General features: G+C 36.8%; 1 protein-coding gene across 1 annotated transcript in view; it reads left to right on the top strand.

The window, feature by feature from the left end:
- LOC125234912 overlaps positions 1-26,344 on the top strand; it is a 40,351-nt gene extending 14,007 nt beyond the window's left edge. Inside the window, exons 3-5 of the mRNA XM_048141334.1 lie at positions 20,170-20,293; positions 24,600-24,811; positions 26,220-26,344. Of these exons, the coding sequence (XP_047997291.1) occupies positions 20,170-20,293; positions 24,600-24,811; positions 26,220-26,344 (461 nt within the window). The remainder of the gene's footprint in view (positions 1-20,169; positions 20,294-24,599; positions 24,812-26,219) is intronic.
- Positions 26,345-26,571: the final 227 nt, after the last annotated feature.

Genomic DNA, 26,571 nt, shown 5'->3' on the forward strand with positions numbered 1-26,571 from the left:
TAGGCCACTGCATATAGAACTATGTCATAGTGACGTTATAAATCAGATTGAGGTGCGGACGTGGGTGACGTCATTTCCAAACTCAAATGGAATTGGGCGGGGCATGTTGCCAGGCAGAGTGATGGCAGGTGGACTAAAATGTTGACCGAATGGTGGCCGCTATCGGATGTAAGAAGCGCCTGGCATCCGTTGGCTCGTTGGGTGGATGACATCCGAAAAACTGCGGGGCACTTCTGGATGAGATTAGCCCAGGACCGGGATAAGTGGCGTACACGAAGGGAGGCCTATGCTCAGCAGTGGGCGATTAATGGCTGAAATGATGATGAAATCAGATTGTAAGAAATCTCTTACTGCTTGTCGTTTTGAGATGGTCGTAGAGCCTAGGGTTCTAATTGGTTGACTATACATAGTTAAAACACATTGAACACTTATATTAAAACTTCATTGTATTTTCGGAAGTTGGCGGAGGCTCTTTGTCGATTATTATGGTTTCCTACCTAGATTACATCTGCAATTAAATATCTTGTTATGTGTGTCTTGCTCCTGAAAACCCGCGCTATGACTAAGTACCTTAGTCATACTAGTTGAATATGGAGAAAAAAATATATATAGTATAAAATTGTCTTCGGTTACCGCCATAGTTACTCATGAAATAAAACTATGGAAACGGATTAAATCACGTATAATGAATTTACAATTCATCCCGACGTTTCGAACACTTAACAGCATTCGTGGTCAACGGGTGACTGAGGAAAAATTACAATGTGCAAAAATAGTGCAATGTTCGAAACGTCGGGATGAATTGTAAATTCATTATAGGACAATAAAAAAATATACTTAGGACATTTTTACACAGATTGACAGCCCCACGGTAAGCTACGCGATTTAATCCGCTTCCATAGTTTTATTTTATATGGTATAAATTATTTATTTTGTATACCAAATATTCTATTTTGTTTTATTTTTATTTGGCATGTATATTAAGCAACTCATGTACTGAATGAACGTCACGTACGATATAAATAAAGATTAATTTCCCATTCAGTCGCTAAGTAAGTGGCAATCTTTTGTTCCGTCGCGAATCGGATCGGATATTACGGGCTGTCACCGCCACCATTAAGAAGCTCGTTTCCGCCGGAAGTTGTTATGGAATAATTTTCCGGTACGAGTTTTGCAGGTATTGTACCTGCTGACGTAATGACGAAAAAATCCATTACTCAAGTTTATTTGAGTTTGTTCCAATTTTACCATTTCTTGAATTTCTTCAATAAGACATACAAGAAAAATCTTTATTCGTCGTATACTTAGACTGTCGGAGTCGTGTGTTTTTTTCTGCTCAGGTGCCGTAGTCAAATGGAATTTCTGCGACGCGAAACGCAAACGAAACGCCGCGAAAGGTAGTCTGGCTCTGTCACGCCAATACGCAAGAGCGATAGAGATAGATATCTACGAGCGTTTCGTTTCGTGAGCGTTTGTGCCATTCGGCTACGTACCCCAGTTTGTTTCATGGCAAAACGAGTTTCGGCAAACTGTAACATTTTGTTAATCTGGCCGAATGTAAGTCGGATCCACAGTCGCTCCACTATTGCACAGGCACATTTTTAGTACTTACTAAAAATGTACCTGTGTTTTATGATTTAAATAAACAGACGTGCATACTTCACGCTTAAACCTTTGGCAATATCAATTTGGCCCTTGGTGATTTGGCTAGCACTTAGTTTTTAAACATTAAATAAATGTCATATACAAAGAAAAAGTGACCAAAGCCTCCAGTGCTCCGAGCTGTATATGTTCTTTGTATATGACATTTATTTAATGTTTAGAACATAATAGTAGTGTTACTACTTAAAATAACAAGTTAAAATATTTTCTATGAAAGTAATTTAATTTGTTCTTAGAGCACTTAGTTTTTATATAAAGTAATTTCTCTTATAAAAACATCCAATAAAAGTCCTGAGGGACAATGAAAATAAAAGCCAGACAATCCTATAAATTACTCCAAAAAGAATGACAGAATACAGAATCAATTATTTGTCCAACATAGGTGTACCATAAGTTATTACATTACATTTAAGTTCAGTTTCACTATGTGGCGCCTTACGGCATACAAATTTGACAGCAAACTCAATGACGTCAAACTCTTTCTACCTATCATTTTATACAAATATTGAAACTCTTTGCTAGCTTGAATAAGAAAAACTTGGGCGTGCAAAAAGTCGAAATTTCACTTAGGACGTGTAAAGGAATTTTTAACAGTGGGAATATTTAAATATAAACATTTGTGTTGCGCTTACTTATGCTAGAAGCTAATTTTTATCACGTTCACATTACATAGTTATGCACAATTGCTTTATAGTTGGGACAAATAAAATAATACCCTTTTTTTTTAATTTAAATGGCTTCAGTCCATCATTGGGACTATTTCGCCAATGTCAAGGTGACATGAGACATGAGCTAATATTAATTAGTGATTTTGATACGGTAAGTACGACAGTGTGCGGTGAGTTAGCACTTGTAAATTGATAGCTAGATTTCACAAGAGCACGTGGACTACCGGCCGTTGACGACAAAAAAGAGGCTAAACGCGTTTCGAGATTAATTCTTCATCAGCTTCTCACTACAACATTAGTTTACTGCATAATAAACTATCGATATTACACTTTAAACAACATTAATGAGCAAAAGAAAAATAAATTATTCACGACACGAGACCGCTAAGATGGCGCTCGAACCGGAAGTTTTTCCAATCATTACCTAAAACATTAGTTTCAGATAACTGTCTAATTACGTTTTTACGTTTTGTCAAATCAATGACTGAATTAAATTACAAAATTTTGGAAACAAATTAATGATTTTGCCAATTGCGATGACTAAATTCAAACCAGACGTCTTCATCTCACCGTGGATCTCTAGGCCACCCAGTCACTAAAGGGCATTAGTAAATCTTATTCTAGTAGGTATAATATATGATATGCATTTCAGTTTATACAGGGTGGCCCAAAATTACGTTGACAAAGAATAGGGAAATGTTGAAATAAACCAAAATATCGAAGTTACCGAAAATATTTTTTGGGCCTATATATACTTATTGTATATTTCTATATTCACCGTGGATATTTCAACCGCATTCATGTCCATTTCGCAAGGTTTGCAATGTAGACCGTGTAAACCAATAAAATTGTGTAAAGACATTTTTTCTAGAGACGTTTAAACTTAAAACTATAATTTTTTGTAATCAATCTTAAAACCCTAGCTCGTTTATTGATTACAAACATTAGGATATTTTACAAGCTATAAGTCCAATAAGTTAGACGAAAGTCAAACTAGAGGTGCAACGGCATATCTTAAATTTTTTATTCCAATATTTGCGTTTGTACTTCAAAGCCAAAGGAGCATATTTTGAAGACGATTCGATTTATTTGGTTTAAAATTATTGAGGTTTCACATAAGACAATCATTCGTGTAAGGACAGAAAAATAATTATACAAACGTTTGTCAACGTATTTTTGGGCCACTCTGTAATAAGAATTTCATGACGTTGAGGCAACGGTTTTTGGAAAAGTATTTGTAGATTGTTGATCATGGTGAAATAAATCACTTATTTCTGTGATACATTTTCTTGACGGAACCCCCAGTCCCTCAAATATCCCAGTTCAACTAATTACAATGGCTTATCCGTAAGCCAGATTGGTCCGATGGCCAATTATCGGGAACCGGGGCGATGATCGCTGATTGCTGATTGCCGTTCCCAGACTGATTGTCTATGAGACAATAACCTCCTAAGATGAAAGGCCTTAAGCCACATTAAAAGAATGCCACTACTACTATAGTTTTTAACATCTGGTTCAGTTAATTCAAAAAGCTTTTAACTTTATGCCCGGTAAGGGCATTTATTTGTGTGATGAACACAGATATTTGTTCCTGACTCACGGATGTTTTCTATGTATATAAGTATTTATATATTATATATATCGTTGGCTGAGTACCCATAACTAGAGATGGGCGCTGACGGGTAAATACCGGGAAAATACCCATATCTACCCAATCTACCCGGTATTTACCCGTATCTACCCAAATGAGCGGGTATAAAAAATAATCTATGAAATTAAAGATTATTCTTAATTTACATGACTGAAATATATTTTTCTTCTAAAATAAATATATATATTTGACTAACTAATATTAAAATGTTAACAGAGATTCCAAATATTCCATATATCATGTGTAATTTACCACATTCAATTAAAAAGTTGTATTCCCCAGATGTTTTAGGCCCACTAAGTATTCAAATAACTTACTTAACTTAAAACACGGTGGACAGACAAATTCAAATTCATTAGCCAATGAGGTCACAGCTTTGCAAAACGCCAGGTAGGTGCATCCGTATTGAAAGGGTGCAATAAGTCACTTGACCGGTCAGTTACTTTTTTTTATTTTTATTTATGGGATACTTATACTTTAGTTTGTACTTAACTAAACAAGCGCCACGTCGATGTGTGATTTTAATTAACACTTGCTTTGAATTCGGACTGTAATAATGCCTTCTATGTGACTTCGGCTAGATACTGGACTTCGGCTAGATAGTAGGCTTTACCAAACAAACAGCAAGTAACATTTTAGTGCTATAATTTTGGTTTTCGACGCTAAAAGCTACTATAGATGTCGTATAAAGGTTTTCGGCGTGACCGCCTGTCGTATAAAAGCCTCCAGTAACACCTTTTAGCTCTATAAGCTTGTACCGCTAAAAGGTGTTATTAGGAAGTGATGTAAACGTTTATATCACCATTTTATAGAGCCGCTATAGGCCTGGTCTATAACAGGATCAAATATGACTACTATAGGTCTATATTATTGTATAATAGTGTTAGGAATCACTGCTATGCAATCAATTTGCGCTATTAAGGTTCCCGACAAGCCGCTATAGTTGTTGCGTTATACAGCTAAAAGGTGTTATTAGGAAGTGATGTAAACGTTTATATCACCATTTTATAGAGCCGCTATAGGCCTGGTCTATAACAGGATCAAATATGACTATTATAGAACAATATTAGTGTATAATGGTGATAGAAATCACTGTTATGCAATCAATTTGCGCTATTAAGGTTCCCGACAAGCCGCTATAGTTGTTGTGTTATACAGCTAAAAGGTGTTATTAGGAAGTGATGTAAAATTTTATATCACCATTTTATAGAGCCGCTATAGGCCTGGTCTATAACAGGATCAAATAAGAACAATATTATTGTATAATAGTGTTAGGAATCACTGTTATGCTACCAATTTGCGCTATTAAGGTTACCAACAAGCCGCTTATAGTATTTTTAGTAGTTGTGTTTTAACAGATTTAAAACCTAACTATACCACTATTTTTGGATATAGTGGCATTGGAAAACACTGCTATAGTATTTAACACTGTATAGTAGTGATATAAATACCATTATAGAGCTATTTTGCTATATAATGAAGTTTTCAGGATACGTTTATATAGCTTTGAAAAGGTTATAGTCGTTTTCTAATGCCTTTTATATCTCATCGCCGTATACGCCACAATGACTCTTTAAATATCACAGACCTGTTGAATAATGGTTTCGGTATCTCTTTTAAAACACAATAGCGTTATAGCTGAGTTTACTATATGTTTTATAAACCAAATCAGATATATAAGAGTAGAAAACGATTACTTTTAAATGACAATTTTGACCTTAAAAGGCTGCTTTATGGTGTTTATACATCGTAATTATGAAATCAGGCCAAAGATGCGGTATCTGGTTCCGTACAGTGTTTTTCTAGAAATTAACTTTAAAAATACACATAGCGACCAATTGTAGTTTAGATTTGTCATACTAAAAAGAAAACAACATTTATTAATACTGTTTAAAAGATCTTTCTATAGTAAAACATTGAAAACAAGTATTGTTTTCTATATAAAGAACTTATAAGTTAAACTATCCAGTTTAATTCTCATGCAACCCTAATTGAATCCACGATGGCGGGCTTATGGCAGTGAATGCGTATGATAAGTGATATAGTCGAACTATAAAAGCGTATGTTTTACTTCTTGGATCCATAGTAGAAACTATGGTGCCAATAATTTTATTGTATTGAATTATATTTATTTATTTTATTCAAAACATGTATAAATCGAGGGCGCATTTAAAATACTCAATTAAACTAATATTCTTTTAACGGTAAAATTTCCATCGCATACCTTTTTACAGTAATGATGATGATGATGATTCTAATGATGGAAGTATACGAAATCCAAATTATGTTAATTGACACTAAACTTCACAAGTTCACACGCCACTTTTCGTTAAGTTCCTCGTTTAGAACAGTTTTTGTTAAATATTACACACATTAAATTATTTTAGAAATTTCGCATTAAAAGGGACGGCAACTGCTATTATAGAACAAAATAACCTGTATAACGGAATCTCAAATGCTACTATAGCAAAAATTGATACTATAATAGCGTTACTGTGTCCTCTATGTCAACAAATTAGCACAAGTCATCATTACATCACCATTATAGACCTTAAACGTCACGGATGATACTGCTATAGGCCTATTATATCACTAAATGGCTGCATAATTGCGCCAAATCGGCTCTACAGTACCAATATAGACTATTTATAGGACCATTTAGTGTGATTTAATTTGGTGTCCTCGACCACTATAGGACCAGAAATTGTTACTTGAGAGGAACTATAATAAGCACACAAAATTTCATCCCCATCGGTTCAGCCGTTTAGGAGGAGGAGGTAACTAACACACAAGCATGTCAATGATATTTAACAAATTCCTTATTCAATACAAATACTTCGATATATGTTTATAGAACTATATTAGTTAATAAAATATAAATATATTATACAATACCAAGAAAACATTTTTTCACGATTAAATTCAATTTATGACCCATTTTATTACAATATTTATTTATACCCACCCATTAGGGTAGAAAAGGTAAATATCGGGTAGATTGGGTAAATACCCGGTAAATACCCGATATCTACCCCGGGTATTTTCCCGCCGCCCATCTCTACCCACAACACAAGCCTTCTTGAGCTTACCGTGGGCCTCACCTCAGTCAATCTGTGTAAGAATGTCCTATAATATTTATTTATTTATTTATCTTTTACATAAAAATAAAATTACACTTACTACATCTAGTATAACTGTATCAGAATGGCACCGGTTATTACTAACCCCGATAATACTGTCCCAATGTGTAACTAACAACATTAAAAAATTCTCACTTTAACGACTACCTTCATTCTATTAAAGGATAATGAGTGTAACGTCTGTGGTAAGGTACAGCGGGGCAAATATAACTGGTCCATTTTTTTATGTTTCACAATGGTTGCATTATTATTATTAAATAGAGTGTCCACCGGGTATATAAGGTAGGCGTGTTCAGTGGATACATGTAGAACTCAATATTGGTCCGATGGCGAATTATCGGCAATTAATCGCTGATCGCTGATTGCAGTTTCCGTATTGATTGTCTCTGAGACAAAATCTTGTCCAAACTACATGTCTTTGGCCCATCGGCGGAAAGTTGCCAGTGTGTCGGTGTTTTACAGGTTGCACTTCGGGGAGTGTGCTCAAGAGCTACACGAGCTTATTCCACTGTCCCCATTCTACCACCGGACTCTTAGACGCACGGCCGGTTTCCATCCTTACTTGGTAGATATTCCGCGAATTCGCACGAAGCGCTTTGCTTCTACTTTTCTTATGCGCACTGCCAAGGAGTGGAACTCCTTGCCGGCGGCTATATTTCCGAGCTCATATAACCCATATAAAAGGCGACCTTCAAATCAAGAGTGAACAGGCATCTTCTGGGCGAGCTCACTCCATCGGAGGCCACGTCTTTGCCTTTGGCTAGTCTGTGACCAAGAGTAAGCTCATATACATATAATTAAAAGAAATTACAGTTATTTATTTAAACTTTACGATTTTTACACATACAATTGAAGACCCGAGTCTTCTCCGAGAGCACGGGGCATAATCTTTCATGAAACTTTCAATTGTACAAAACGCTTCGTATCCTATAATAAAATCGGGACTTAATCGCTTATCACATTACTAAACTAACCTCCAACGTTTCAGGGATGACGTTATCCCCGTGGTCTCGGAGAAGACTGGCTTGAAATGACTGGCATGAAAAGGAGGTCAGTTTAATATGTAGTCATACGCAATCAAAGAGAATCGAGTATTATAGAGAGTTACTGTCGAAGTAAAATGTGTAATCACAGTGCATAGACTACCATCTCTTGACACAGGCTTAAAACTTTTGAACCTCAATTTTGACAATTTGACCCATATTCTTAGCTTGATATGTGTTCAAAAAATATTATTATTAGCGCCATCTAGCTGAGCGTACCCCAAAGGTGTAATGCCATCTAGGCCACCGTACCTTTTTCTGTACGGTACTGAGGTACAAATACAAATACAAATCAACTTAATTGCACAACCTCAGAAATGTACATAGGACCACAGAGATAAACAACAGGCGGCCTTATCGCTAAAGAGCGAGCTCTTTCAGAGATACGTTTTTTCTTAGACTATCTGTCGATACGGAGTTATATATGTCTTTGTACGCGATTAAGTCCCGATTTAAAAATAATTATGTGTAATAATTGAAAGTTTTATGCAGTGCTTTGTTTTGTATACAGAAAAATAAAGTTGGGAAATTCTAAGTGCGCATTTCAATGATTGATTAGGTATTTTGTATGCGCAAGGCATCCGTACCAGTCTATTTTCTCTCAACTACGTAAGACTCAGACTAGACCTAATTTGTAGCAAAAAGTTCGGGATGCAGGTCAGGGTGGCTAGCCGAATGGCACAATCGCTCACGAAACGCTCACGAAACGAAGCGCTAGTAGATATCTATCTCTATCGCGCTTGCGTATTGGCGCGACAGAGCCAGCGGCGTATCGCTTTCGTTTGGCGTCGGAGAAATGCCATTCGGCTACGGGGCCTGGAGATTGTCCAACGACTCGTTAGAGACTTTTGGCCTCTAATGATAGTCGGCGGTAAGGCTGTGGTCTAAACACTAATAAGACATACAAAGGTACGATGTTTATCTGATGGATGGATTGTTTGATGAAACTAGGTAAAGAGTCTCTGCCACACTGTTTATCTAAAACAACATTTTCGTATTCTTTTTTAACCGCCTTCCAAATCTCAAAGGAAGGGGTTTTCAATTCGTCTGTATTTTTTTTTATGTTTGTTCCTCGATATCTCCGTCGTTAGTGGACCGATTTTGATTTTTTTATTTTTATTGAATGTATATGCATACAGATTGGTCCCATTTTTCTAAGAACCCAGTTCTGATGATGGGATCCTGGAGAAATCGAGGGAACTCCTCAAATCTGAAAGGCATACATATGGTGATTTTCGTGTGGTGACTTTGGTATTTTTATAAGAACAGCATGCACTTACGTCCAGAACAGTGACATTTGGTGCAGTGGAACTGCTGATGAAGAGTGAGCCGCCCCTAGTTAGAGTTAGTTCCGTTCTGATAATCATTCTCATCTGTAAGTACTTCAGAATCATCCAGATTTCAAAATTGGTTCAGAAATGACGGAGATATCGAATAACAAACATTAATAAATATACAGACGAATTGATAACATAATCCAACATTTGAAAGTATTTATCACCTGAACCCCAAAGGAAGGCGGTTTTTTTTTCTTAAACATTATTTAGTATCGGGTCGGGTATTTTCGTATCGCAACCTTGTCATATAGGTATATAGTTTGAACTTATATTACTGTTTATGTGGTCTCTCTCCCGTATCCGTACATGTGTATCACTTGTGCCTAAAGCTCGATCACTCTTATAAAATAACATCTTCTAGTAATCTGCTATAAATGTGATTTATTGGGTAATTCCATGTAACAGAGTAATGTAAGTGACCAATTATTTGCATGTTTTTTTATTCATGGTGCTAATTTAAATATCAATATATCTAAGGATTAAAAGTAGGCTTATCTAGAGATAAATTAAGATTTCATTTGCATCATAAATAAAAAAACATGCAATGAAGTGGTCACTTACATTACAGTTACGTGGAATTGCCCTATTCCATCTACTATAACCACAGGCGTCACAGTAAGTTTCTATCTCCATCATTTAGATGGCTGGCAGTCCTCAACTGTGCGTTTCTCCAGAAACTTCCTGCCCCGCACAGCTAAACTGTGGAATGAATTGTCGCCTTCGCCTGCGGTATTTCCGGACCGATACGACATTCAAACCTTCAAGAAAAGAGCGTACACCCATCTTAAAGGCCGGCAACACACTTCCAATATTCATGGATGTCTCCATAGTGGATTGCTTACCATCAGGCGACCTTTGTGCTCGTTTGTCTCCTATCCCATAAAAAAGGTGTAAATACTTTTGAATAATTCTTGCCAAATCGCTCAAAGTCTAGCCCTAGCCTCGCCATGCCCGTATTACTCCAAACACTAATCACCAGGTTCAATTTGTATAATCCCGTGATAACATCCGTCCGCTTGACAAATGGCCTCATCTGCTTGATCCTATTTACACCGGATATCTTCGCCTCTCGCCAAATGATGATAGATTTTAACAATTAATATTGCAAAGCTGTGACAAATAAAATAAGTGGCATGTGGAAGCTTTTATATTATGTCAAGATAGAAGAATGAACTTGTTCATTTATTTGTATAGGGACCGAGCACCGAGCGTGTCAGATTTTGTATTGAAGAATTGTTACTTGCCTGTGATTTTAAATATGGTGGCCGCTATCGGATGTAAGAAGCGCCTGGCATCCGTTGGCTCGTTGGGTCGACATCCGAAAAACTGCGGGGCACTTCTGGATGAGATTAGCCCAGGACCGGGATAAGTGGCGTACACGAAGGGAGGCCTATGCTCAGCAGTGGGCGATTAATGGCTGAAATGATGATGATGATGATTTTAAATATGTCTCAGGCCCTTGAGGTTGATATTTTTTGTGTTTTTGCAATTAAATATCACGTAACGAGGCATTTTTAATGTTTCTGTTGACTTCAACTTACAAAAATTTACGACCGAAAGCTGCAAGCTGCGATTAAAGACGGTCAAATCGGTGGATTTTACTGAGTTCATTTGACACGCTAAGTAGATACGTTTTCTTGTTCTAAATATATGATCATATTTCATTAAGTAAAAATATATATCATTTGAGTTTTTGTCAATTACATTCTGGCTTTCTCGACGTTTCTCTTTACAGAGCATCTGCACTATAATTTTTGCGAGTAGGTACAGTCGACCAAAAATGTGGTTTACTACCCTACGGTTGAGGTTCGTTTGAACATCATGAGACAACGATTCCCGCTTGCAATAATATTATAGTGACAACTGCTCTGTCTATATATGATATATACCTCTACGTCATGCCATGTGTCAAGTCAACCTTAGCGGTCTTTAGAGCTCACATAAACTTTTGTCAAAACTGGTAGACCACTTTCTTGGCCCACTGTACATACCATTTAAGGCAGTTTATAAAAGTTTTATGGGGTAATGCTGTCGTGCGACGCCATCATGTTTACGTTTCTTACATATTTATGTCATGTTACTTCAATCAACCTCATCAGGTGCTTTCTTAAGACTGTCTGAAAGACGACACGTTCACGCGTGTCTGTGAAAATCCGATGGCAAAGGATTATACACAAGGCCGTATAGCACACGTGTAATTCTAAAAACAACACGAACGACGCAAAATAGGGTAAGTAGCCAAAAGCACCAACGCTTACGACAATAAATAACGTTTTCGCAGCTAGCTATCACTATCGCTGTACCGTATTGGCGTGACAGAGCCAAACTGTGTTTCGATCGGCGTCTTGCGTCAACGATTGTCATTTCGGTTGGGCCGGTACGCATCGCGTTCACACAGTACCTATCAGTATGTACATCATCTGACGTATTTATAAATTACCCTACGCAGTTACCGGCTGTACCCATAACTAGGTACACATACAATAGCGCCCGAAGTTAATACGTCTCATTCATCACTACCGACTTTCGCATCAAGCTGTCGTGACTAGCAGCCAGTCCGCCTGATTCACCATCAGATTAATGCCTGAATAAGCCTAACCTTACATCCACACATAGCAAACACTGCTACCGTCTATGACACCCTTAAAACTGATTCAGAGAGTTGAGAATGAATTGTACGACATGTATTTTTGTTGTGTTTAGGTTATGCAGCATTTTTGTACTGTTAGTTGGGAATTAAGTTAAAACAAACGAAATACGACCTTAAACGTGAATAGGTTAGCAAACAAAGATAAATGAGGACGGTGAATTTAGGGGTACGTATTTTCGAACTGTGTTAGGAGGACATGTTGATATTGCTTTAGGTAACATAGTTTGTTTAAGGTAGCATAGCATTATTTACTGCAAATTTTGTGGAAAATATTAATGTATTTTGCCTGTACATCACGTTAGCTTTACCTAAATTGAGTAAAGTCGGAACTCTCAAAGTAACTCTTCTAGGCATTGGAGTTGTCAAACATGAACATGAATCCGATTACATCTTTCACATACTTATCCGATTACATCTTTCACATACTTATCCGTTGGTTTATCTGTATAAATGGGAAAAGAAAAGAAGACGTGTAGACAGTCGGTTAAACTTCTTTAACAAGACATATAAATTGTCCTTACATTTCAAGGTCATAAGATTTTTGCTTCGCTATTCTTCATTTTGTTTGATTCCCAAATTTCACGCTCAGATGCCGTAGCCGAATGGCATTTCTGCGACGCGAACCGAAAACGAAACGCCGCGAAAGGTAGTCTGGCTCTGTCACGCCAATACGCAAGAGCGATAGAGATAGATATCTATGAGCGTTTCGTTTCGTGAGCGTTTGTGCCATTCGGATACGTACCCAGTTCTGACGGCGCAGATAAAACCGTGACTTGAATTAGTTACGCAAACTAAAGGGAGGTTACTTGCTTAATATGCGCAATAATCTTATCAAGTATTAAAGCGATTACATAATACGAGAGGTGTCAGAGGTGTAAGCTTGTCGCACGGCTGTTTATTAAAAGGTTACAAACAGAAACACTAAACTTATTTAACCTTGCACGATTTTTACATATATTGAAATTGCAAACGGGACGGGTGCACAAAACGTTCAAATGGGTAGTCAAGACCAAGTGCGGGTAGTTCGAAAAGCACGTTCAGCTAGAAGAGAGAAGATGGCAACTTAAGCCAGCCAGTCTGCTCCGAGACCACGGGTACAATGCCGTCCTTGAAACGTCGGAGGTCAGTGTTAAAAACATGATAATACGCGATTAAGTCCCGTTTGCAGTTTAAATATAGGTTACAAACAGATTAAATGGAAGATGGATTGAATAGAGAGAGAGCCTTGAAATATTTAGTACACATTTTGTGGTGACAAAACCATAGTCTTAAATACAAGCAAGGGTACCAGCCAGGTTCAATTTTAAATATTTTCTAAATATGTACATGTGACGTGTAAAAGTGCCTCTGTGGCCTATTTGCTGAATAAATTATTTTGATTTTGATTTTGTTCAGCTGCAATCTAAGCAGTGCTGAATTCTCTTCAGCATGTAAGTAAATATTATTTGGGCGGATTAGGTCACTCTTACAAATAATGCATGGGCATTTTCGCGAGAACAATCACCAAAAATATTTTTTCTAAAGTAGATGAATTTTGTGTTTTTCCTACTCAGAATCATGAGCCCTTTCGATCTAGGGCAAAAACCAAGAGACAAAACAATGGTCCCAAAATGTTCTACTATTTTGCATACTTTCCACTTTATAACCGCTGTACAAAGTTTTTGAAAAATAGTAACGAAGTGGAAACATTTTTGGGACGCTTTTTTACCTACTGGGATCGAAAGGACTCTTGATTCTGAGTAGAAAAAACATTAAATATTTTCGAAAAAAAGTTTTTGAATCCTGTTTTCGCGATGCCCAATTACCCTTTTATTGTTCTCGTAAGTATACAATACGATTTGAAGTATCTCGTACAAATCATAAAGAATATCGAAGCAGCCAGGCAATCAAGGCTACTTCCATTCAATGTTCGCAACTTCGATCGTACTCACTGAATAAATAACCTTGCATATCGCAGACCCCTTTTAAGATCCCTCAGCGATACGAGAGCCTCTTACGTAAGAGTGTATCATTGAGACAAGTGAATGATTAATATTTTAAGCAAATTAGGGTTCAAGTGAAGGGTTTGGGTGCTGTCCCTCACAATCTTCTTGAGACAATGACTTGGGGTTTAAGTCATTGAGGTCAGTTAGTCAAAACGTTGACTTAAGCAAATAAACTGTGTTTTTAATACTACTTCGGTTGTAAACAGACATACGGTCCAATTTCTAGTAGATCTTTCTTATACCACCACCACCGCCTCAGGACATAAAAGTGTATAATAAAGTGTATACAAGTTACAATGAAATTGCACGTGAGCGTCCCTATAAAATATTTCAGATGCAGGTAGGTACTTACCATAGTTTCTCAATATTGCTAGGGAGCTTAAGATGTAGGTATATGGATTCCGAGAGACTTGAACCAGAATATAAAGAAAAGAGTAAAAATGAAATATTATTTTTTTAGTATGCAAGTGTGATCTCATATTGTATAAATGATAAAGTAAAATAATATGATTTTAGCATTTTATTTTTTAATCAAATGGTTTAAGTCTTCCAGACTGCCCTTAAATATGAACACGCTGCCGACAGCAAGCGGTAGATAGCATCCATTAGCATCATGTCAAAGTCTTTGGTGCAAAGCCCATCACGCAAGGTGACAACCACAAAGTAAAAACAATTGGGAAAAAGGCTACAAATACTTAAGCTTAGTTTGCCACCGACCTAGTACATTTAAGAAACAATATAAAAAGGGCAGAAAAGTCCTTCAATTGCAATGGTTAAACTTTTAGAGACGATGCTCGTTAAAAGAATTCACAACTCGTTACAAGGGACGTTAGACTGTCAATTTACAAACCCAAATTGGGCCAATCAGCCTTCCAATAGCCTATCCCAACTGAAGATGAGTTGAAGTGGAAAAGGTTCTATCACCTTTAGTGATCAAGAGATGTTTAGAACCTTTCAACAACAATGAAATTGTGTATTATTGAGTTTAGGGACTTCGGCGGCTGACAACTGAATCTTAAGTTGTAAAATCTAGGGCGAATCTCAATGCAGGAGCATTATTTAAGTTTATTACTTATTTAATTTTAAAGTCTCAGTTGCTCCAACAATCGAGTATGTAAAGATGCTGATAAATACGTACTTCATCTTGCTCTTTTTTTATTTTGCTTATTTTTAAACAATTCAAGATCAAAACCATAACGAATTACGAATTGGAATCCTATTTGTTAGACTTTTTAAAAAGCACAGCTGAAACAATCAGACCGCTCACCTCGGTCAAATACTCTCCATCAGCCGCAAATAAAAGCTTTTACCATCCATGAAACATGAAACCCTTTCACGTGGAGTTTTTAATGAACTGTCCGCTCTTTGCTTCGGGCAAATGAAATTGTCAAAACGAAACGTGGAGCCTTTTCATCGGACATTTGGTTAGCTATTGTACATGGCCATGGAGTACTAATTTAATGGAAGGTTCGACTAACCCAATCAAACTAGAAAACTTGTAATGTCTAGAACAGCCTCACAATTTTATTTGTATATGAAATAAGTTTATTAAAGTTAACGTTTGAAGATATCAAAAATCGCCGCAATTTTGATAACTATCCATGATTCCGAAAAAAATCAATGGAAATAATTATACAGAAAAACACCAAATTAAATAAAGCAGCATGTCTTCCGCTTCCATACCTCCCTATCATCCGTCATTTCATCATTCACTTGCTTTCGCTTCATATCATCTCTCATACAATCCAAAAGACTTTTTTGAATAATGTATGTGTTTTTAAGTAGTGTCGATTAATTTGTGGGATTTCTTAGATAATTTTTTGGCTGTAAGCCAAAAAGGCAGTAAATAACAACTTCTTAAACATAAACTGTTTGGTCTGTTTGTAATCACTACTTTTTCCTTGATAAAAATATATCAAACTATATGAAACGGAAAAATACTTAGTTACTTAAATCAGATAAATAAATACAGTTGAGCTTAAGTCGTCTGAGAAAAGGTATGTTTTCAGTCAAAGTCGATTTCGCTTTATTAATTCAATTTGAAGAAACTTGTTCGTTTGTTTCGTGAAATCTAACTTATATGGCAATCGATGCAATTCGAAAATGTCTTTATTAAATACATATAATATAATATACTCTGCAATGCTACTTTCACAAGTCTTTTCTAGTGTTACGTGAGCTGATTGCTTAAATGAAATCTCTTTAGCGCCACGCCATCAGGGATGGCAGTACCGTAAAACCCTGTGATTTCTGGGATCTGCCTCAAGTTGATTTGACACAGTACGAGTATAAACGGCAGTTCAGTATTTTGACTATGATGTAAAAGAAAATTCAGAAGGTTTGACCAAACACTCACATCGGGCTGTGACAAGGTCACTGTCGACGCATATTTTAGAAAGGGTAGGATTTTTAACGATTCACTCAAAAGTTAGCTGGAAGATATCCGTCAAAGGGATAAGATTCGCCTTTGTACTTCACTTCTCACTGCATAAACACTTTAAACTAAATTTACGATATGTTATTTGAACAAAATATACGAATTATTATAAATTAATCTTTTTTTTTTTAGTATGAATAGGTAGACGTTTGACCACGATCACACCCTGATGGTAAGTGATGATGCGGTCTACGGTGGAGCACGCTTACCTATGAGATACCTATTTACTCTTGCTTTAAAGAGACCTGGATTGTACTCATGTGGGAACACAGACTCAGGCAGGGCATTCCACTCCTCTTCAATACGATTCTGAGCTATAAGTTACAGTACTGTTAAGCGTGAGAAGTTATTTGACTGTGGCCTTGCGAAATTCCGTCACCAAAACGGCGCGATGTTATTACTGCGTCAGTGTCAGGATTTGGGCAAAATGTCGCGTGAAACACCTGCGAAACAACGTCAACATCGTCAAAGAGCTTTATCCTTATATCGAGCGAATAATTCTACATAAATAGCTTTCGGGAATACACCTGTATCAAAGTCATAATACATAATTCAATTGATGTGAATGTGTGTAAGCACTTTTGCCCCCTCGCACCTCGCACGTACCATCAGGACGGCGGGCGCAGCCGCCGAGTTAGCAGCCCTACAAAAGCGGCAAAAGTACTCGGCGCTCACCAACTACCTGTTCGTCCCGGTAGCTGTAGAGACGTCCGGTTGCTGGTGCGCGGAGGCAAAAGTCTTCCTCCGTGAATTGGGGCGCCGCTTACGGGAAAGAGGCCTAGACCCGCGCTCAGGGTCATTCCTTTTGCAAAGGCTGTCCATTGCCATTCAACGCGGTAACGCGGCGAGTGTAATGGGCACCTTTGCACCAGGGGTTGCGCGGGAGGCCTCTTCCAGTAGGTTTTCTTTCTTTTTTTTTGTTTTATACTCGATGTAAGTTTTTTAGTTTTAGAGTTATTTAGGTTTTTAGATTTAATTTCATTTTATTTTTAGGTTAATTTGTACCCATTTTATACTTTAAATTGAATAAATGCATTGAACCTGAAATAAAAATAAAACTATTGATGTGATGCCCTGTTGCGGGTTTCAGATTGTATTATTAACTGGCGTGGATGTCACTTAGTTTCTATGCATCTCACCCATTATAGTTCGAGTGCACGATATGCTATGCAGACTAAGCGCTAAAATCTATTCCTATTATCGTCATTGAAACAGGTTATCACATAAATAAAAATAAAATATTCGTTAGGATATCTCCGTGTCAACCTATGTAAGGCCACTTAGAAATCAAATTGAAAAACTGGACCGATTGAGTTCTTCCAGTTTTCATCACCCACCACATGGTAGAAATATTGTATGAGATCAGAAACACTCCTGAATGTGCAAGCTGAAAGCTAGCTTCCACGCCTGTAGGATTATCCAACTAAATTGGAAACATCTAGCTCGCCAAACCCGCGGTGCATCTCGATGCACGTCTTAAAGTTCCACGCAAACAAATGGAAGTGAGCTATTTTTTTGTAAAATAATCCGGGTGGTTAATTGTAAACAGACTCACTTTCAAAATATACATGCAAGCTAGTGGGAGAATGTGAAACTTTTGGAATAGAGGTTTGCATGGGGCATCAAATTTAGCGCCAGCCAATGCTCGTACACAAGCTTTCTGGAGTATAAAAGCCCTCTGAACTTCCACAGAGTTACCCCACAATAATAGGCCGTAATTCAGAGTAGAGGAAACGTATCCGTGGTAAGCTGTTATTGCGGCTTGTGCGGAAACTGTATGTGTTAGATTTTTGAGGGCAAATACAAATCGCGCTAGTTTAGAGCACACTGCGTCGACATGGTGTTTCCAGTTTAAATTTTCATCAATTGTCAAACCTAAGAATTTTGCACTATGAGATTCTACAATTGGAACATTATTCAGACTAATAGCAAGATTTGCAGTTAAATTTGAATTGTGATGGTGAAATTGTGTAAACAAAGTCTTATTAACATTAATATGGAGGTAATTACACTCTTTGCCATGTAAACAGCAACAAGTGGACCTTATAGAGATTTTAATTAAATACGACTAATAAAACTACATTACATTAACCAACCTGTGTACATATTGTGCGCCAAGTCACTCTCTTCATGATACATCCAACAAAACAGCAAGAAGAACGCACAAAATCACATATACGGTGAGAAATTGAATTACTAAACAGTTACTATTTTGATTTTGAATAACAAACGCCTTTTCAAATGGATTCTAACGGGATATTTTGAGCTAAATACGCAGATTCACAACACTTGATTGGACACTCAGCTGACAACTGTCAAATAACAGAAGCTGTCACTTTTCGCAATGTTGACACATGAGAAATCAAGTTAAGCTGCGTTCGGTTACTGCACTTGCAATTATTGTTTATGTGGATAGCTATAAGGAAAGTACGTAGTTCACGCAAAGATCGCTAGATGACACTACTGCCTTTAATTGCTTTTATTGATTAAATTATTTATTTGTAGTCCAAAAAATGTCCGAACAAGGAAAAAGTAAACTGGCAAACAGCGGTCGTAAAGCTGCAGAATGCGTGCAATGCTTCAAGTGTAAACAGTGGGTTGACATAAAAAACACTTTGCTTTGCTCACTTTGTCAGAATAGGTATGAGTTTGATTGCGCAGGACACTCAGAAAAGCTTCATCGTATAAAGACCCCAGATTCAAGAAAAAAATGGAAATGTAAGGCATGTTTAGCATCACCTATACAATCAAATGTTACAGTTAGGAAAAAATGTATATCCCGAAATAATACTAAACTGGCGCCAAAACTTGGAAGCACTTCATCAGAAATAAATAAACCGTGTACCTCAAAAACGACGATGGCCTGTACGAGACCCTCGCCCTCACATGCCGAGGATGCTGAGACACGCTCCACTTCAAACATGTCATCTACTGGAGACACGCAACCTATTGCAGATTTGTTACCTACTGAGGAAAGTTTAGCATCTACGGACAATTTAACAACGGCGAATATTTTACCCACTACGATAATATTACCCGATATCAATAATTCACCTATCTTGAGTCACTCAAACATTTCAGACAGTACTACAATCCATAGTGAAGAGGAAACGCATACTTCCATGGAAAGCACATTATGTAGCCCGCAATCATCTTATTCTTTGGCAAACTTATCCGATAGTCAAGCAAACCTAAATAAAAGCTGTCCCGATGACGTCCTGGAAAGTAATTCTGAGAAACTAAAAAATATGAATATGAAAATGACAGAACTAGAAGAAAAACTAAAAAGCGCTGAACAGGAAATTGAAAACCTCTTGTTGGAAAATTCATCTTTAAAATCCACCATCGACGCATATTCTAATAAAATTAATAAATTGACTCACATTTGTCAATCTAATGGTAAAACGTCGTCTAGCAAAAAACGTAAGAAGCGCTTAGTAAAATCAAAACTAAATCTTACCCTTAATGATAGTGATGTTGATCATGATTACAGTAATAACAACTTAAACTCGAATGACGATAATATAAAAAACGATGATCGACTGCAATCACCAACGCCAACCACGAAGACTGCTCCTATCCCCTCTGCCACGGAGGTATCGCCGAAGTCACAAACGGGGAACGTCGTATCTTCGAAGAGTCTGAAGCAAACGGCGAAACTGGGAAAAGCAGCAAGCTCTACGTGTTCTCCACTAGATGGCGCCACAGATACGAATCAAGGTGATATAGCTCCAAAGAAAAATAAAATTTGCATTTTAAGTACTAATGTATACAATCGAATAACTAAACTCGCTGAATTCAAATTAAGTGAAAATTTTGATTTATGTCACTACTTGTACCCGAGCGCTGGGACTTCTTACCTACTAAACAACATACAGAATAAACTGGTGGACTACACAAAGCAAGATTATTGTATAATTTTCATAGGGGAGGAAGATTTTAAAGTTACAAAAAATTATGTTGATTTAATACTTAACATACGGAAAAGATTAGAGCGCCTTCACCATACAAATGTTATTCTTTGTTACCCAACGTATAAACTAAATCATTATTGCAGTATGTATAACATGAGACTAGAAACATTTAACCATTTACTGTATACCGACAACTGCGAACACGAATATGCATATCTGCTTGACAGCAATCGCAATCTTAATTATGACTATAGTATGTTCAAGTTTAATTCGGGTAGGGTTAATAGCCGAGGCATGAGAGAGATTTTTCATGACATTGCAAATCTTATAAAAAATATTCAGACTGATAATATCAGGTCATTGCATTCTTCAAGCCCATATGCATGCCAGAGCTCTCCTCATAGATCATCAGAGTTTTTTCGTGAATAATAAAACAACATATCACCCGGAAACACACACATTTAAAATAATGCACCAAAACATTGGAGGATTGTTGAATAAACTAGATTTAGTACAAATAATGCTACAGGAGATCTCTGACAATGAAGGTATTATGTGGCGACTGGAACATAGACATCTTAAAGGACACATTGTTTGCAAAAGATCTTAGGGATATCTTATTAAGTGGTGGTTTTGAACTGCATATAAACACACCGACTAGACTCAATGCATGTCTCGATCAGATAGCTACGAACATGAAACAAGTAGAAGCGTTTACTCGCAGTCTCTACTTATCTGACCATGACACTGCTCAATTTCTGACTTTCAGTGTTAAAAAAGCTAAGTCGTTTATTACCTGGTTTGAGTACAGAAGAGATTACAGCAGTGACAACATATGTAAGTTCAAAGAGTGCCTTGCTGCCTTGTCATTCTCGGATGTGCTAAGTGTAAGTGATGCGCAGGACTCTTTTACAATATTCTATGATTTGCTGTGCCTCTTTTTTAATCTCTGCTTCCCATTAATAAAAGTACGAGTAAGCAACCGACGTAGAAATTTAAACTGGCTTACTAAAGGGATCAAAAAATCCTGTTTTGTAAAACGCAAGTTACATATTATGTGTAGGTACAAAGGCAGAAATCACAAACTTAACAAAATCCAATTGAAACGCTATAGCCGCATTTTAAAAAAATGTATTAAAAAATCACAGCAGTTGCGTAATAGTCAGTACATACAATCAAATAAAAATAAGTGTAAAGCCACGTGGAATTTGATTAATAATAGTAGTTCGTATAGTGACCATGACAATGATATTAATTCTTTGACCTACAATAATTTGACATTCAATGATCCCCAAGACATCTGTAATATTTTCAATGATTTTTTCATAGATATAATTAAAAAACATGTCTCCTTGAATGGCCAACATAATAAAATGAATTGCTGTAATAATCGTGCTAACTCTATGTTTCTGAGGCCTGTTGATGACCAAGAGGTATTTAAACTGATTATGCAATTGAAAAGCAGCAAGTCTTGTGGCTATGATGACATTTCAACAATTTTACTTAAAAATAATGCTATATATTTATGCCGTCCCATGGCGCACTTAATTAATCTTTCATTTATCCAGGGCATTTTTCCTAAACAATTAAAGATGTCTATTGTTAAGCCACTTTTTAAGAAAGGCGACAAAAAAGATCCAAATAATTATAGGCCTATTACTTTGGTTCCTGTCATCTCAAAGGTCATTGAGAAGGCTATGTTTGTGAGACTATCTGAATACTTGGAATTAAATAAAATTCTATCACCAGACCAATTTGGATTTCGAAAAGAACGGTCAACTGAACTAGCTTGCTTTGAATTTATCAAGGACATAACACAGACTATTAATGAGAAATTACCTGTAGCATGTATTTATCTCGATATGAGCAAAGCCTTTGACTGCGTCAATCACTCGAAACTCCTTTACAAGCTTGAATATCATGGTATCAGGGGTAATGTTTTGGATTGGATGAAAAGTTATTTAACTGACCGAGCACAGTGTACGGAAATTACGAGAATGGTCACAGAAGAGAACAACCTTCTAAAGAAAAAGTTTAGATCTGTGTATCGGGTTAATGGAACAGGGGTACCACAAGGGAGTAATTTGGGCCCTTTATTATTTTTATTGTATATAAATGATCTTCCACTATCAACATCGCAAAGATGCGTCATTTTTGCAGACGACACTACTTTAATAGTGAAGGGAAGTGATATAAATAATTACGAAGCGGACATAAATAAAGCATTGGCAGATGTTAATTCATGGTCAGAGTGTAATTACCTCCATATTAATGTTAATAAGACTTTGTTTACACAATTTCACCATCACAATTCAAATTTAACTGCAAATCTTGCTATTAGTCTGAATAATGTTCCAATTGTAGAATCTCATAGTGCAAAATTCTTAGGTTTGACAATTGATGAAAATTTAAACTGGAAACACCATGTCGACGCAGTGTGCTCTAAACTAGCGCGATTTGTATTTGCCCTCAAAAATCTAACACATACAGTTTCCGCACAAGCCGCAATAACAGCTTACCACGGATACGTTTCCTCTACTCTGAATTACGGCCTATTATTGTGGGGTAACTCTGTGGAAGTTCAGAGGGCTTTTATACTCCAGAAAGCTTGTGTACGAGCATTGGCTGGCGCTAAATTTGATGCCCCATGCAAACCTCTATTCCAAAAGTTTCACATTCTCCCACTAGCTTGCATGTATATTTTGAAAGTGAGTCTGTTTACAATTAACCACCCGGATTATTTTACAAAGCGTGAAGTAATGTTTACAAGACAACTCCGGGCTCAATACCAACATCTTCTTTACCAACCAGCATGCAACTCTGATGTATATAAGAGAAATGCATTTAACATGTGTATTGTAATTTTTAACAACCTCCCTAAATATTTAAGAATGTTAAACGGAAATGAGTTAAGGATAAAATTGACTGAGTGGCTACTTGGACACTGTTTTTACTCAGTTAAGGATTATTTGGAATGTAATGAGGATTGCTGATTTGGTGTTGACATAAATTATTTTATTGCTTTAGCTTTTGACAATTCTGGAATAATACCCTAGTTTATAATTATTACTTTTCATTCATTGACTATCCTAATTCTACTTTACTGTCATTTTTATATATATTTTTTTTTTAATTGTATAATGATTGCATGCTCATAGTTAGTTAATTAGTACTCGTACCTTCATGTACAAACTGTAAATAATTTGCATGTTGATGTTATGTCGACGGGATACTGTGACTAAATATTTTACTTATAAGATCTTATTGTAACGTATTCATGCAAATAAATATTTCTATTCTATTCTATTCTATTCTAAGAACGTGTATCCTTCGTAGTAAAGGCACTCTTTTCCGGAGACCATGGTGATCATTTGGGCTGTAAATAATATTATACTACGTTATCTCCTTTTTAGTCCATCTCGTCGGTGAAGAGAAAATTACGTATGCAGTTGCCGCCAATACGTATCCATAAGATAATGTATACTTTACGCGTATGCATCTCTTAGTATATTATTAGCTGAGGATTAGGTCTTATGACTAGAACCGCCTCTAACTCTAATACGGTATGACTGTCCCGAGTATACGAATGCGCAAATTGCTTACTTCACAAATTATAATAATATGATGTTTTTTTTTTCATTTGCTAGTGTAACGGTTTCTTTTTACTCCAACCTTTTTTGTATTTTGCGTTTGGTGCTGGCCGATTTGACGATTCCAAATTCAAAATTTTTATTCGTTCTAGAGATGATTCAGGAAAACGCCAGAATATCGCCGGTGGGCCTTGAGTCCAGATCGGTTACGCTATATATCTAAATTTTTACCTATATTTTTCACTAAGCTCTTCTATCTACACTACATATAATATAGTTTGTGTGCTATACGTTTCCCCGGTTCGGGTAAGTGTTGTAAATTTTGTATATAATCTAGTTGTAAGTTCTTTATATCCTGTGTCCCTTCCTTTCTTTTATATCTCAGTTCTACCACACCTTCTTGTTTGGATACTACATCCGTGAACACCAAAGTTATACTGATGGGTCACTTCCTGACTTTGGTGGGCCGGGTGTGGTAGTCACAAACCTATTGTGACTATCCTAACGCCTAAATATTCTTAGGGCTCTTCCTCCGGGTTCGAGGCTGCTACCCTTCCTCTCCGGACTCGAGGCACTTACCCTCTACTCGCCGCTCGAGTCCGGAACGCTGCTCTACAAGATCTTCCTGCAACTATTCTTCCTCTTCACGCTGTTCCTTCTTCCGACAAGCCCGGGACAACCTACGTTCGACGCGTCGTCCCCGGCCTACTATCAACTAACATCTGCTCAGGGAAGTGAAACCTTAAGGCTTTGTTTCGCGGAATTTCCTACCGTTTAGCTCAGTTTCTTTCCCACGTCCCTCTGACTTTTATTTCTGTTTTCTCTTATCATATGTAAATAAACTTGTAAATATATATCTTCTTTTTCATAATCTACCTTTACATATAACGCCCTTAAACGTTATACTAGGACAAAATGTATTAAATAACGTAAACTATAATTATAACATAATAAAAACACATCTAATAGTAAACTTAGAAATAGAAATAAAAACTATACCCGTCTTAATCGTTACGTAAGGGTGCCCAAAAGGCTAGTCGTAGTGCCCCGCTAGCTAGCAATGCTAATCCACAGAACGAAACTTCCTGGGCTGAAGACCTCAACTCAAACGTATTTACGTCACCCTCGGCACGGCGTACATATTTCCGGCGTTTGGTGTTGAAACCCTGGGGCCGCGGGGCCTAGTCCGCGTCGTCTCTATTTATGAGGAGCTACCTAAGCGCTTAATAAATGGTTCTGGTGACCAGACTGGCCAATATCAAAAGAGATTGGAATTAAAATGATATCAACTTTTAGCTGGTCATATTATTGTAAAACAAAATGCATCCAGTGGAGTAATATAACGGGAAATTTTTCATTCTGGTGACATTGGTATTCGAAATGCTGGCACAGCACATTATGTTGACTAACGAGGGACGAAAAATTGTCGCAAAAATAATAAAAATCACTACAATGTATTGTATTTTTAATTGATAATCATAATTTAAATACAAATAAGTTGATGTTAAAAGTTATGTGTAAAAAAATTATTGATAACTTATTTCTATACTCTGCCATATGAAGAAATAAGCAAAAAAACAGTATCAGATCATCATTCAATCAATTTGTCAAATTATAAGTGCATATTATGATATCGTATTTAAATAAAAATAGCGGGGAATTATTCAGGCTTCGGCCCAAGTCAACCTACAACTAGTAAACGATATCGTTGGAGCCCGATCTTTAACGATTTACAAATCAAACAACATTATAAATATGGACGCAATTATCATACATTACAAAGAATTTCAAGATTCTTTTGGATTTTTAGTTTGATCTTATAATTAGTTAAATTAATATTTTACTTTTTAGCTAACAAGCTCATGCTCAAAACAGTGACTGACACCATTTGACATTGGTATCCAAAATCAAAACTTACATAACAGGAGTATTGTAACAAACAGTCTTTAAAAAATACCTAACCTAACTTCAGCCTCTGACATACGCGCTTGGACATCAGTGTACCTAGTGAGCCTTTCCGCAACCATGCTATTGAGGATGACGAGGACATCAAAGCCGATAGCATCATAGCACGAAAGAGTTGGAACCCTTCTTCTTGCAGTCTTCATATTTTAATACAAATATAGTGTCAATTAACTTCAGCATCTGACATAGAGGCCGTAGGAAATGATAGAGTAGCTGATCATGGGGATCACCAAGTCATCAAAGCTGACGATAATGCAACCCTTCTCTGTGTCCAGCTAAGTGCACTGCAGAAGACCTTATAAAAGCTACCCCCCGAGGGTTGGAGGTGGCAAGATATTGGCAAAATATTATTTAGTTTATAACTTATGATCCCTTTACATGATAAGAAGAAGAATACGAGTATCGTTCCAGACAGTTTTGAAAACCTATTTAGCTTCAACATCTGACATACACGCCGTTGGAAATCATAGAGTAGTGAGGCCTTTCGTGGTTGTGGTAGGGGCTGATCTTGAGGATGACTGAGTCATCG

This window comes from Leguminivora glycinivorella, chromosome 2 (genome assembly GCF_023078275.1).
Source record: "Leguminivora glycinivorella isolate SPB_JAAS2020 chromosome 2, LegGlyc_1.1, whole genome shotgun sequence".
Taxonomy (NCBI): domain Eukaryota; kingdom Metazoa; phylum Arthropoda; class Insecta; order Lepidoptera; family Tortricidae; genus Leguminivora; species Leguminivora glycinivorella.